The 14,884-nt window shown below is 43.9% G+C and overlaps 1 protein-coding gene across 1 annotated transcript in view; it reads left to right on the forward strand.

Annotated features, from left to right (window-relative positions):
* Window positions 1-6,136: 6,136 nt before the first annotated feature.
* The window catches only part of LOC130109834 (protein diaphanous homolog 1), a 169,915-nt gene continuing 161,167 nt past the window's right edge, over window positions 6,137-14,884 (forward strand). Inside the window, exon 1 of the mRNA XM_056276810.1 lies at window positions 6,137-6,804. Within this exon, the coding sequence (XP_056132785.1) occupies window positions 6,706-6,804 (99 nt within the window). The 5' untranslated portion in view covers window positions 6,137-6,705. The remainder of the gene's footprint in view (window positions 6,805-14,884) is intronic.

The following is a 14,884-nucleotide window of genomic DNA, read 5'->3' on the forward strand; positions in this document are numbered from 1 at the left end:
GGGTCACCAACTAATGAGCTAAACCTTATAACCAGCACCAGCCGTGGAGTAAATAACAATAAGCACAAAGGCCAACGCTATGACATCACCTCTCATTTTCTCTTATTGAATGCATGTGAATGTGTGTGTGCATGCGTGTATGTGTGCATGCATGTGTGTGTGAGTGAGTGCATGCATGAGTGTGTGTGTGTGAGTGCATGCATGAGTGCGTGCATGTGTGTGTGTGTGTGTGTGTGTGTGTGTGTGTGTTCCTCCATTAGTTTGCATATGTATTTCTGTGAATGCATAATGAGGATGGGGGTAGTAGACAGCCTGTAGCAAATATGGGAAAGAGTGCGTCTTCTGAAAAGCAATAATAAGCAGTAATCTCCTTTGCTGTCACAATAATTGGTGTCCCTCCACATATGTTAACAGGGCTTTGGGCTGTATTTAGATTTCCCACACGACATAGATCCCACCCGTCTCTGGTCTGCTGAAATCCTCCTGACGTTGAATAAAAACTTGAAATGAGGCTGTTATTCATGTATTATTCGTACACAAATTTACCTAAATCTTCCCATGCTCACTTGCTTTCTCTGTCTCTGTCTGTCTTTGAGGGTGGCCAGATAATTCATTACTCAATTTGCTATGTTCTGCACTACTTCTTCCATCGCGATTTCTGTCTGTGTTTCAGTGTGTGTGTGTGTGTGTGTGTGTGTGTGTGTGTGTGTGTGTGTGTGTGTGTGTGTGTGTGTGTGTGTGTGTGTGTCCGCCCCTCTGTTCTTGTTCTATGGTGCAACCCATTGTGCTGTGACAGAACAGGTGCAGATGAATATGAAACAGATCAAGATAGCTTTTAGGGGCCTTGGCCTTTATACAAGTGTCCATTACATTCTGTGATTAAAAAATGTTTTCACCGTCCATATTCCACTCAGTATTTGCCATCAATCTTGCCATTCTTTTTTATGGGAAAACAAACATACCTTTGTTGACAGCTAATATATATTCATTACTGTGCAACGAGTGTGTGTGTGTGTGAGTGAGTGAGTGAGTGAGTGAGTGAGTGAGTGAGTGAGTGAGTGAGTGAGTGAGTGAGTGAGTGAGTGAGTGAGTGAGAGAGAGACGGGGGGGTGTGTGTGTGAGAGAGAGGGAGGGGCTTTGCTTTGATGCTCGTAAATCGATTTTGTCACACACAGAAAAGGAATAAAATAAAATCCATTACTCTCACATCAACAACGAGAGAGAGAGAGCGAGAGGGAGAGCGCGAGCGCGCGTGTGTCAAAAGGGGGGGGGGGAATATGTACATCCAATATGATGCTAATAAAGTCTCTCCACCCACAATCCCTTTCACACACACGCGCACATAAACACACTCTCATTCATACCCTCTAGTTTTCTCCTGTCACCCTATGTGACATTCCCCAGGGGCCCAGAAAAAGCTCTTACTCGCTTTCACTCAAATGAAGGACATGAGCGTTTGAGAGAAACAGAGGGAGAAACGGGGCGGGGGGGGGGGCGTCTCGTCACATCTGATGATGAGCTCGACTTTCTTTTAAACACATTTCTGTCTTGTGACGTCCTTTCCAGCTCCTTCCCCTCTCCACCTCTTCTCTTTGTCACACGCACACAACAAATAAACGCACACAAGTCCCAAACCCAAGTCAGGAGCTCCTTCCTGCGACCGGGAGCGCTTAGTGTTTTTCTGTGTGTATGTGTGCGTGTGTTTCTTCCAGTTATACCCGATCTCCGCTTAGGCTGGGTCGATGCTCTCGTCAGGAATCTCGCCACTGGAGCCCACGGGTAAGGAGAGGGCCAAATAAAACTGACAAGGAGCAAGTATTACTGGATATAGGAAAACGCAGAGAGTGGGCTCCGTGACACTGGGTGATCTGAGGTGCCCCCCTGCGCCCTGTCGCACTCCGGCAAAGGCGTTTAGCCTACACTTTACGGAGCACTAACGGCGGAACCTATCGGGAAACGTGCGCGTCTTTCAGCAGCTAGTTTTTAGGTTTTGCCATCTCAGCCGTGTCCTTGTGGTCGTTTGAATATAGCAAGAAATGTTAAATGCGGTTTAACCCGTGATTTACGCAAGGCTGAATTCACATCTCGGTGAGAAAATCCTACTAGCCATGTTGCAAAGGGAATAAGAGCGCAAGAGTCACACGAAACTCTCTCGCTGGGATATTCTCTCTCATCAAACGTGGTTTTTGCTCAGTTCTCTTAAATGTGGGGGAATATTTGTGTATCAAGATCTGTTGGTGACACGTGGACTATTGGCACAGCGGTTTTGAACGCACTGACCCATCGGCTCTCCACAATGCGTCCTCGCCGAGGCTGGAGCGCGGAGAGCGGCGGACACTGAGGAATGCTGACCCGTTGAATGTTGAATGTTCAGCTCACCAGCGGAGTCTCTCCGCGGCGCTCAGCCAAGTAAGTCTTTGCCACCAAAATTACTTAAAATCGTGCTCTGGAAAAAAAATCTTTACAGAGGTTAGCCATGTTTGTCAGATGAGGGCGTTCATAATCCATCCTCTTGTCCGTCCTTTCCAGCAGTCCAACGCAGCCGGTGACTCCGCCGGGCGCCATGCTTAGGCAAATCCTATTGAATTCCACAGACGCCCCGGGCTTCCAGCTGGTGGTCATGGCCCAGTCCTCCACGAACGACCCTGCATCTCTGAACGCCTCCCATGATGGCTCCGTGAGCGTGGCCGCGCTTCTCCGACCCACCGCCGGAAGAGGTGGAGGAGGACTGCGGGAGGGCGAATTCCAAAAGCCGGACTTGGCCACTTACATAGTCATGTGCCTATTGCTCTTTCTTTTGGTGTTGCTGATTGTGTTTTTCATTAACTGCCAACTCCGGAACTCTTTTTTCGCCTCCATGCCCTACGACAGGTCTCTGAGAGAGGCCCGGTCCTACAAGTAGAGTACGAGGACTCTGCACGCAGATGTCTGGGGATATTATGAACTTTTCAGTGAGAAGGGAAGCCATCGGTGAACTGCTGGGTCCACTTTGGTACATGGGCACATGGAGATGTTACTTTGATGAGCCCATTTGGGCCAATGAATTGGACAAAATAGCCTGATTTCCACTACAGGACCAAAAACTGCTATTCAGTGGCTTCATCTATTATGCGTCGTAGTACGCTCCCAAACAATGTCTGTAGGTAGGCCTGATGTCTGTTTTTTTTTGTAAACAATCTTGTACAGATTAATCCTGCCATCTTTGAAGAATGGTGTTTATAATCCCATGCAGTTGCCCTTGCAAGTTCAGTTTGGTCCTGTTGTGGAAAAATTACCTTTGTGTTATGCTAAATCGAAAGGTTTAATGTATGTTAACTTGTAAATATCCCAATTTGAATGACCCCAGCTGTACCTAAATGTACTGTAATGTGCCGCAATAATGCAGCCAATTGTCCATTGTAAACAAACGCCCAAAATGAAAGGCTGTAACCTACGTCTTCATGTAAAGATGTTCAAATACATCCCTAAATAGAAGCCAGATTCTGACAAACCATTTGATTGTGGGTTATTAGCTATGATAATAACGATACTGATGAGAACAGCCATGTCGGCACTTAGTTTTTAATCGTCATTCAAAGGCCAATTTTTTTTACGAACCGTAGGCCACTATTTTATTTCATTTTAATTAACCTCTCCTCCACAATTTATAGGAGCAATTTCAAGGGACACTTCAGGCCGAAGTATAAAACAAACTGGCTGGCGTTTTCAGTGCTACACAGTCCTCCCAAATCTTTGTTATTCCCAAACATCTCTTGCAGTCCCAGACAGACAGACGAGCTCACTGTCTGTCATGTCGTGTGTGCGTAATTGCGCACGCGTGCCATGTTTGTGTGAAGTGGTGTTTATGTGAAGGAATGGGACAGATTACTTGGCATCTCGAATGTGTAACAATATACTCTGAAATCACATTTCTGAGCTGGCTTTACTTAATAAATATCCATAAAGGAGTGATGTGGACTAACGTTCTGGTAAACACCTCGATTATTCAAATATTTTGGTGTGCGGTGGGTAAAATATTTTTGAGATTTGTTGGGAGAGTTAAACCGATAGACCAAATGGCTGACTTCAGCCTACTGAAATGCAAGACTGCTCACAAGAGACGAGTCGATTATGTAAGCACATTCCGAAAGATAGCCTACAAGTGCTTTGGAGGGCAGAATCAACTAATTTCGGACTTGACTGGTATGAGAAACTTCCTTCTCTTATTTACCCTTCTTATAGCCTTCTTACCATTATTGCCCCATTACAACTGTAATGTAAAACTGTAAAAGGCTTTCTTAGAATGCACAGCAATGGCTGTGTAATCATTTTTGGGGTCATTATTCTATTTCTACCCTCGACCCTGAGAGCAGGATAAGCTGTTTGGATAATGGTTGGATGGACTTTTTGTCCACGCATTAACACAACGCGCCTAACGTTTTTGCATTTTAACCACTTGGTGGTGCCCTAATGCTGATTATAAATTTAGACAAATTGAACGTGACGAATGTTCAGGTAGATCCAATTGGGGCAATAATCGGACATTTCAGTTTTCTGAATTTTAGGGACGAAGTTGTGTACCTGAATTTCTGAGGGTAAAAACATGATGACGTGATGTCCAGAACTGAAGATTCTATAGAAGAAGGGACATCACTGATAATGCCAGACAGATTCAAGTTAACAGGAATGCAGATATTCTGACCTAGATGTGTTCTTCTTTATCCCTGCACTAGGACACTGCAGCCCAAACGCTTTTCCCCCCTCTCCCTTCATTTGGCTCACGAGTCGAATTGCTCACCCATAAAGCCTACCAGGGTTTATAATGTTTAGGCTACTGCACGCTTCCGGATCCCACTGCTTCCACCAATGTAACCGAACATATTTCCGCCCGCTGCGGGATTCGATCTACTGTTGTACTGCACCTCGAGGCGACATCGCCAGCCGCCCGACTAAAGTGGGGCTGCACAGTCGAGGTGTGCGTGTAGGCTGTTATTACCGTTATACAACAGAACTACATCATAACTGGAAAAAAAACAGTGGTGTAAGTGTTTAACCACAGAATGTATATCTTTTTTATTCCCCCCCTCCCCAATTGTTACTGGCCAATTATCCCACTCTTCCGAGCCCCTGGTCGCTGCCCCACCCCTTTGCCGATCCGGGGAAGGCCGCAGACTACCGCGTCTCCTCCGATACATGTGGTGTCCATGTGGTGTCGCCAGCCGCTTGTTTTCACCTGACAGTGATGAGTTTCACCAGGGGGACGCCGCGTGGGGGGATCACGCTATTCCCCCCCAGTTCCCGCCCCAAACGAGGCGCTAGCGCAGTGACCTGGACACATACCCACATCCGGCCTCCCTCCCGCAGACACGGCCAGCCATACCAAACGGAGGTAACACGGGGATTCGAAGCGACGGTCCCCGTGTTGGTAGGCAACAGAACAGACCGCTACACTACCCGGACGCCCGCCACGCAGTATCCATCTCATGTGTTTAACGAGCTACATTGCGTTGCTTTGAGCCATTCGCTAACAGGAAACAATACCGTCACTGGGCAACTTGATGCCAGCTAAACTTGCTGATACACAAAAAAAGAAGAGAAAAACCTTGCTGATACACGCACTTTCAAAATAAAAGCGATCGTTGCTTTGGTCGAGCTCTGATAGCTAACATGACTTTCGTCTTCCTTAATTAGCTAGAGAAAACACAATTAATTGTTTATTTTTCTTTCTTTCTTACACTCAGATATGCAATCGTGGGACGATTTTGCACACGCTACTATTTCCAGCAATGGATTCCAGTGAACGATTTGGGTTAGAATTATGAGGTTGGACCTCAGAATTCTGGAGCATCTTAGAATTTATAATTCTGGAGCCACTTAGATCGTTTTCCTGTACCCCTGACACCACCGGACGATACTGAAATGATTATTTGCCCCGAGCTATTCAAGTTGACCTGACCGTTGATCAAATCCTCTCAGGTGTAGTTGCAGAGTATTTGACCCCTCCCCCACCGATTCAACAACCTGTCAGAACAGGAAGACGCCTCTATTTTGTGGACGTGGTTGTGTTGCCGTCTGTCATTTCGAGTGGTGAAAAAAGGTAACTTTACTTGTAACTCCCATGGAAACAGAACTGGGAAATGCCACCGGACCAAGTTCTCAGTGACTCGGACAAATTATTGCCGGTTTTTTTAATCGAAACGAGTCGCGGAACGGCAGTTTTTTTTTCCTCACGGGGATTTTACAAAGCAAGCGTGGCTAGCTAACTGAAAGCTAAGAGTAGCTAGTTATTACTGCGCCGAGTCGGGGCTTTATAAGTTCTCATAGTTACGGTTCTGTTTGTTTTGATGTAATCATCGTAATACGGACACGGTATCGTCCTTGTCTGAAATATTAATTCGCAACAGGTGGTTTCCCTGTTTTCCCATGGGCTTGTTTGGGGTTCTTTGAATTTCCCTCCATTAGTAATAAGTAGATGCAGGCGGGTTAGCGAGGGGCTCGTTCGGTGATTTGGCTTTTTACCAAATCATTAGCCACTTTGTGCTAATCGTGGCTAGTTAGCCCACATACGAGCGTATAAGGCCTAAGGTTAAGTAGCCATCGTATTTTCGCAATTGTCAAAACAACTTTTTTTTTGGGGGTGGGAGGGGGCTTCCTTTTGTTTGGAGTTTGAGTATTGTCCCACGGCTTTATTTTGAATCTCAAAAGGAAACTGCTTGAATTTCTATAATGGAGCCTTACCCGGGAAATTCTGCCTCGGCTCCTATTCCCAAGAAGGACAAGAAAGCAAAGAAGAACCAAGAAGATGGAGATGGGAAAAAGAAATTTGTGAGTATCTCTTTCCTGACCGACTGTTACTGTTTTGAGCATTGCTGCCGCAACAAATGTCGAAGGGTACTTGGGCTCAACAAGCATCACTGCTCCACCGGTGGTTAATGTCTCTCCTAACTCATTATTTAGGTCACACAGAGGAAAGCAATGCTTTCGCTATGGCCATATTTATCTTCTAAAAGCCTACATCTTGGTGTTAGCTGAGATCGACAAAGGCGCTTTAGCAATCGCGGAAGGATTAAGTCAGCATGCGTCGGGAGCAAATGAGAGAGTATTTAACTTTCCAGCTTTGTCGTGTATGTCAAGTGGTGCACCCTGCAAAGTTTCCAAAACTAGCCCACTTTCCGGGACGCGTCTTGCTTTTAATTTTTTTTTTTTACCCAAGGCACTGTATTTGTCTCTACTTATTTTTGACAGGGGGACAGTGTTGCTAGTTTACAGTAAATGTCATTATGAGAAAGGCTTACACGTTTTCAATTGAATATACTGCAGGATATTTTTTTTTATAAGAAGTGGTTAAAAGTAATGAACTGGGTTTGCGCTCTGGACGCATGGCACTGGCTCACTTAATTGTTTTACAGACTCATAGTTATGGTGACATAGTGTCTGACTCGACATGTCAGCGTGTATGATTCACTGTGATGTCTAGAGGCAATGTGAGCAAGACGAGTCATCCTTAGTGATGAGTCTTCAGTTAAGGCACACACGATTGCGTAACTTAACTCCTTGGCTAGGTATCGCAACAGTTGAAAACTGATATTCTACACTGACAAACGGCGGTAACCATAGAGATTCCTAAGACACTTAGGCGTTACAAGAAACCCTCTCTCTCTCTCTTTCTTTCTTTCCTCACTCACTCACTCACTCACTCACTCACTCACACACACCCACCCACCCACCTCATGTTTGATGAGTATGTGATATGCTCTTTAAGTGACTAGGCAGCTTTCTCTGCAGCTCAAACCAATTCCTAGAGTAATGCAACACACACTCAGCGGTTAAAGACCGTTTTTCACAAAATCACACAAGATATTCTTAATCCATGTAACTGTAGTTAGTTATCCTTCACTCTCAGACATATCTGTCTTGATGATACAAGCACAGAGTCACTGTCATTCATCCATGTGTGGTCCTGTGTATGTGTGTGAGAGAGAGCCGCAGCCAGAGAGAGCCTGTATGTGAGAGTCTGTATTGTGCACATGTGTATTCATTATCTACAGTCTGCCAGGCGTTTAGTATTCCGACTCAATATCATCCCTATCTGAAATAGCTGCCCAATGTTTCCTCTGGGAGCTGTATGTGGCAATGTGGATGGGTTGTAAGAAATTCAGCTTATGGGTCTGATCTAAGACCCTGTCACCATCCATGTTACTGAGGTAGGCAGACTTTGAAAATTGCCGTTTAGGATATTATACTACGAGCTAGATAACTGCATATCTTGGAAAATTTTAATTGGTTCGTCTGGACACCAAATTTAGTGAGAAGTCTAATGAAACTAACTTTAGTTACACTAACTTTGTGTCTGGATGAACTGATTTCAACTTTTCTGGGATTTCTACTCTTGGATTATTGACTGTGCATGAAGACAACTCTTTGCATATACCTGTTTTTCTTCAGGGATCATAACATGGAACTATCCTGGTCATATAATTTTGTCTTTTTTTCTGCCAGTATGGATCAAGTGTTGAGGGAATGCTACTTTTGAATTTATGAAAAGATAATGGCACCACTTTCTGATTTTAGTTTTATATTATGACAGCCCCTTTTATTGACCCTCCAACCCTAGGCCTCCCCACATTCTTTCTGAAAAATGTTTTTACTGTATCATGCAATCACACTGTTTGTGTGTTTTGTCTGCGCATCTAGGTGTGCTTCATACTCCACACAGGCAGTTTGCCATATGTAACCTATACTTATGTTCCCCCAGGAATGCGTCATATAATTTAAGTGTGATTTTTGTGTTTGAAGCCAAAAGGAAGGTAATTTCAGCTGTATGCCACCTAAAGCACTATCTGTATTCTTGAGACCCACAGAGACAGCAGGGTTCAGCATCCACATACTCTGTTGACGTAAACAGGCTGGCTGAAGCCAGCAGGCAGGAGCAACATGGATTAGCTAGGGATGACTGCGTTGGACAGTTGTTTTGGTAAATTGTAAATCACAGATTCTGGCTCTGTTGATTCTTGTTGAGCATGAGAGGTTATCTGTTTTCTAGGTGAGAGGTTTACTGAATGGTGATAAAGATCATCTGATTCAGAGATGTGGTTGAACGAGTCAAGTCACATTAAAAAGTTTTTCACAATTTTGGATTTTCGCCTCTTTTTGTGTTTTTATCCCATCTCTGTACTTTAATTACAATAAATCAGTTGTACTGATTTTGATTTTTTTTAGTAGCACTGCAACACGCTATATTATTTTCAAACAAACATGGAGAGAATCCGCACAAATATATTGAATATTTGACCTCAACTGTCTGTTTTGGTATATTTGTCTCTGGGTGGAGTGGTAGGGTAGGGGTAGGTGTGTACCGCTGGGGACAGGGTGGAGTTGTTTCAGCACAGTATACTTGGTAGCCCACTATCATTAATGGCTTGCACAGATAAATACAGGCCTATCTCCCTTTAAACAGAAAGTGTTGCGCCTACATGCATCTGTGTGCTGCACTACACCTACTTCCTGGGTGAGTCACCTGAGCACATACTTGTATTCAGATACCACATTGTAATATAGGTAGTGACTCCACTCACATTCTGTGTCAAGTAGATGTTTAGTCTAATGCTTACACTTTTAACTCTTTTTTTTTTGCTCTGCAGAGTAGGTCTCATTAACCCTTTTGCACTGTGTGTAACTAACTGTCTCTTTCTCCACTCCATCTCAGGCGAGGAAGTAAGAGCGTGCTGTGGCTTAGAGAGGAAGCTGACTGAGTGCCAGTGTGAAACTGGAGTGGTTAATGCATTGCTAGTGGCAGGGGCCTCTTTACTAAGAGTGAATGAGAGGATTTTAGTTGGGTTGAGAGATGGTGTGAGTGAGGGAGACAATGAAAGCAGATGCTGAGGTTGTGAGGGTAGGGCTGCACGATAATGGGAAAAACAAATTAATGTTGTGATTTTTTTTATGTGATATATATTGCAATTTGAAAAAAAAAGATACAGGAATTTTCACCAGACGACTTGAATAGCTCCGTTTCGAAAGAACTAATGTGCCCATTCAGGTGTAATCCCCTCTTGGACCACAAAGTGTGTTGCAATGGCAAAGTGGCACTGTTTGTCTGGTCGCCACAGGTACAAAGTCTCTGTATTTGTGCATGTATGAGTGTCCTTTGATTTTCTCGACAACTGCTCACCCAAACAACTTCACGATTGACAATGCACTTCTTTGGGTTCTCAGCATTACATCCGCCTAATGTGAAGTTGATTGGATGAACGGTTGTTAAGAAAATCGAAGGACAGTCATACATACAGACAGCGATTCCTTCCATTTTAGTTAGATTAATCATTCTAGAATGATTGGCGTGATTTTGTAGGGGAGTGCATTTGCATTGAAAAAAAAATAGCTGAGTTGTAGAGATTTTTGTTTTTGTTGAGTAGTGTATGAATATGTGGCCATCCTACCGTGAGAGCTGAAAACTTATGTGCGTGCAAGGCACACAGTAGGGAGGATAAACAGGGGAAAAATATGCATCCTGACACGGGTTGGAAATAAATCCTCCAAAATACACACAGTACAAAATTCACAATATGTAGTTTGTACTTCAAAATAAAAACAACAATGAACGGGAGAAGAAAAAAAACCCCAGCTGGTCTTAAAAGATAATTTGAAATTTAAAAAATCCATACAACTGACATTGATTCCCTTTTTGCAACCAAATATTCAATTTCGGTGTTTTTCGCCAGTTCCTCGCTCATTTTCAGGTAACAGGGTCTGCTTTGGTTGTTTGATAAACTGATGGTGATTGGTGGTTCACTGTGCATGCAGAGCCTGCATGCCACTCACTAACATCAAACTGTATTCAAGAACCCTTAAAATGGGGTAAACTAGATCAGACAGACTTCTCTTGTAGATTAGTCATGGAAAATGAGAACTGTGGAAGTTTTCCTTTTGTATCAAGCAGCAAAAAGTTGTAGCATGAGGTGTTCGAGTTTATTTGCCTTACTTCACATCGCATGTCCTGCGATGTGACTATTGCACATGTGCACATCGCGATGACCATGCTCAAACGATATATTGTGCAACCCTAATGCAGGGGGGGAGATGAGTGAAAGACTGATGGCGAGAGAGATGAGGAGATTCTACTGTGGATTAGGGCAAAGCATGGACCTGGGTAAGAGTGCATTCAGAGATAATAATGCAATATAGGCAAGGACAAGCACTTTGGTGGCCTAAATTACTGTCAAATCAAAAATTTGCAAAAGCTCAACAACGACTTTACTTTCTTAGGTAGCTTAAAAAAATACCAGATCAAACATCAACTAGCTGTTCTGTTTTACTCAACCATTATCAAATCCATCATAACATCTTCAATTACAGTATGGTACGGTGGCACGAACAGTCAAACACGGAAAAACACTGCAGTGGATTGTCAACAAAGGCATCCAAAATCATAGGCAACCCACTCCCCTCAGCTGAATCTCTACATAGTAACCGAGCAGCAAAGAAGATCATCTCCGACCCCTCACGTCCTGCTCATCACCTCTTCTAGCTCCTTCCCTCAGGGAGACGCTACAGGTCACTGTCCACTAAGACTAAATGCTTCACAAACAGTCCCCCCCCCCCCCCCAGCCATCAGGACTCTGAATTCCTCCCTATAGTCCCCACCTCACACACAATTGACATAAATATCACCATTCACCTAATTGTTATGCGTGATATGTTTATTTCTGTTATTGTGTAACGGTATTGTTCGTGATAATATGTGGAGTGTCTGTTGTTGTCCATGTACTATGTATTGTGCTGCAGAGTTTAATGTGTACCAAAAACAAATTCCACCGGTCTAGGTCGTGTGGCTAATAAAACGATCTAATCTAAAACAATCTAAATTAGGTTTCAATAAAAAAAATGCAGTATGATCATGATTTAATGTAAAAAATCGAAAAGCAATCCGAGGCTTTGTATTTGAGATGGGGTTCCAGGTGGGTTCGCAGTTTTCCAACAGCCCGAAATGAGTTAAATGTCCAAAATTAAACAAATGATTAAATGAAACCAAGACTATGACACTCTGCCAGTTTTAAATCTGCAGTGCAGAAGTTTTCTGTCCCCCTTCTGGCAGTGAGAGTAATTACTTCTCTTCCTTCAGCGCTCTCCAACATGGAAAAACTACACCAATGGATATCAGTGTTTGTCCTCGCCGTCAATCGCTTTCTTTTTCTTTTCTTTTTTTTTAACCTTAATCCTCTGAATGCCGAGTTTCTTTTTTCTCTGGAGCATTACAAACTTTTCTTGGGTGTATCTGGGTTGCGTAGCGGTCTATTCCGTTGCCTACCAACACGGGCATCGGCGGTTCGTGTTACCTCCGGCTTTGTTAGGTGTCCCTACAGACACAATTGGCCGTGTCTGCGGGTGGGAAGCCAGATGTGGGTATGTGTCCTGGTCACTGCACTAGCGCCTTTTCTGGTCTGTCTGGGTGCCTGTTTGGGGGGGAGGGGGAACTGGGGGTAATAGCATGATCCTCCCACACGCTATGGCCCCCTGGCGAAACTCCTCACTGTCAGGTGAAAAGAAGTGGCTGGCGACTCCACATATATCGGAGGAGGTATGTGGTAGTCTGCAGCCCTCCCTGGATCGACAGAGGGGGTTGGAGCAGTGATCAGGACGGCTCAGAAGAGGGGGGTAACTGGCCGGATACAGTTGGGGAGAAAAAGGGGGGAAACACCCCCCCCCCAAAAAAACCAAAACCTTTTCTTAGATGCTTAGGTTTTTCTGCCATTGCTTCCTAGCCCGGAAGTTTTCTGGCAGAAAGCCCCGAAGGCAAGCCAATCGGAGGTATGCGAACGCTTTCATCACATGGAACTTAAGCTCTGGCAAAGCAATCACCGCTGGTTGATGTGAAACATCACTACACATCACCTCTGGTGCAGCAGAGTGGGAATGCAGCGTGGGAATTTCGCCACAGACATCAGATTTAAAACTCTCGTATACTGTGAAATACAGAGAGATTTACCTGGTGGTGAAAGGCTTAATCATCATAGTGTGAGCTTGTTTGGCCAAGGCTTGAATGTCACGGACATTCATTTATATGTAAAAGTCCCACATTCTATTTGTGCTGCTCTTACTGTGTTCTACAGGCAGAAAAGAACAAAAATTGCTTGTTAATGTAGCTGTGGATTGTATGCACTTTCTTCTGAAGCCTGTTTTGACTGAATATGAGAACTGTGTGGTGTAGAAAAAAAAGTGCTGATGGCTCATTTGTCTGGACAGGCATACATGGAATGCAGAGTCACCTCAGTCCAAAAATAGAAGTCAGTTTTTTCTTCTATACACCTGCCCTGGAATATTGCTTCTTTCAGATGTATTTTCCTGTTGCTAGTTCATTCATGATTACGCCATCTGTCTTCACTCTCTTCCTTACACCTACCTTTTCACTATCCCTTGGGCTTTTAAGGCTTTTAATCTTAACAAGGCGAGCTGGTTCAGGGGTGCTGACCTAGACCAATAAAGCTTGTTGACATTTCCACTGAGTTACATACAATCATGAGTGCAACAGTAGAAGAAGATGGGGTGTGTTTAATTGGAGATATGGAGCTGTGAGATGCTTTTTGTAAGAGGGTTGTGTTTTCAGCATAAAGCAGAAAGGGGTAGTCTCAAAGATTCTCAAATAAATATTTATCAAGTTACTATTTTTCGCTGAACAAGGTGATGCAATGACAATTCAGCCTATTGGCCACTGATGAAAGCCATTGAATTTGCAGCAATATGGATATAATGTCTGTGGCGACATTCCTGCCAAAAATTCCAAGTGTTGCAAAGGTAGTTGTGGAAGAATTTTCCATCAACAAAATAAATTCTCAAAGTTGGCAGTTGTAGAGTGAAAAGTTCAGTTCACTTTAATATTGGCAAAATGGGCAAGGGTGACCAGCGGCATACAGTAGTTCTGATGGACTGGCTCCTCGAATGCAAAAGAGCAAATCTTTTTATACAGGATATAGTTTGAATCAACCGGGCTGTATCAGTTTCATTCACAATAGCATGATAGACTTACTGGCTCTAACAGCAAGGTGAAACAATGTAGATGAATTTACATTAAATACCATCGGGTTTGGCCTGGGGCATAGGCTAGGTTCAGACAGAATCCGGCAATGTGGTGCCTTGCTGTGGCGGTGTGGGTGTGTCACTACATGGCTCATTTGTGTGACGTCATGCTGTGAACTTTAACCCCCCCCCCCAAGCAAGAAGGTGGCGGTAGTGCACCTAAAAGCTGTCTGCCAACCGCCATTAGACGACAAAAGAAAAGAACTTTAACTAGACCTTTTCCTCCTTTTCCTGTTTGCGAACTCAAAGAAATGGACGCAAACCAAAAGTAGCTTCTTGCCAAACCAAAAGCGGCTTCTTTGCAGCATCAACTGCAAGCCAGATGAAGATGCCGAAGTACTATTGCTGGCTATGTGATTGGCCACCGCAGCATGACAAAAGTTGGATCAGGCTCAACTTTGTTGCTGGATGCCACTGCAGGTTTTATTTTTTTATTTTTTTGGAACCGCCTGCGGCAAGTACTGCTGTAGCATAAACACACTACACTCTTTCAAAATAAATTGGAGGATTTGCGTTTTTGATGTGTTGCCTCTCTCTTTCTGAATCCAGCCATAGAACGGTGCTTTTTGCATAAATGGGTAGTCTGCATATAGAAAGGGCGATCTTCTCACAGGGTGAATGAAGAAGAATCCTCCAGAGAGTAATTATCAAGTGACCGATAACGCAATAGGCTCAAATTAAGTAAGCACCTATGTTAAAGAGGTACTCAGAACTTGGTGCCTTCTTGTCTGAAGGAAAGCCCTTGATTATAACAAAGGTGGAAAAAAATACACTTACAAATAGTGTTGTGTTTTCCTTCACCCAGCAGCAGTTTGTCCACTGGAGGATAGGC

This window comes from Lampris incognitus, chromosome 1 (assembly GCF_029633865.1).
Source record: "Lampris incognitus isolate fLamInc1 chromosome 1, fLamInc1.hap2, whole genome shotgun sequence".
Classification (NCBI taxonomy): domain Eukaryota; kingdom Metazoa; phylum Chordata; class Actinopteri; order Lampriformes; family Lampridae; genus Lampris; species Lampris incognitus.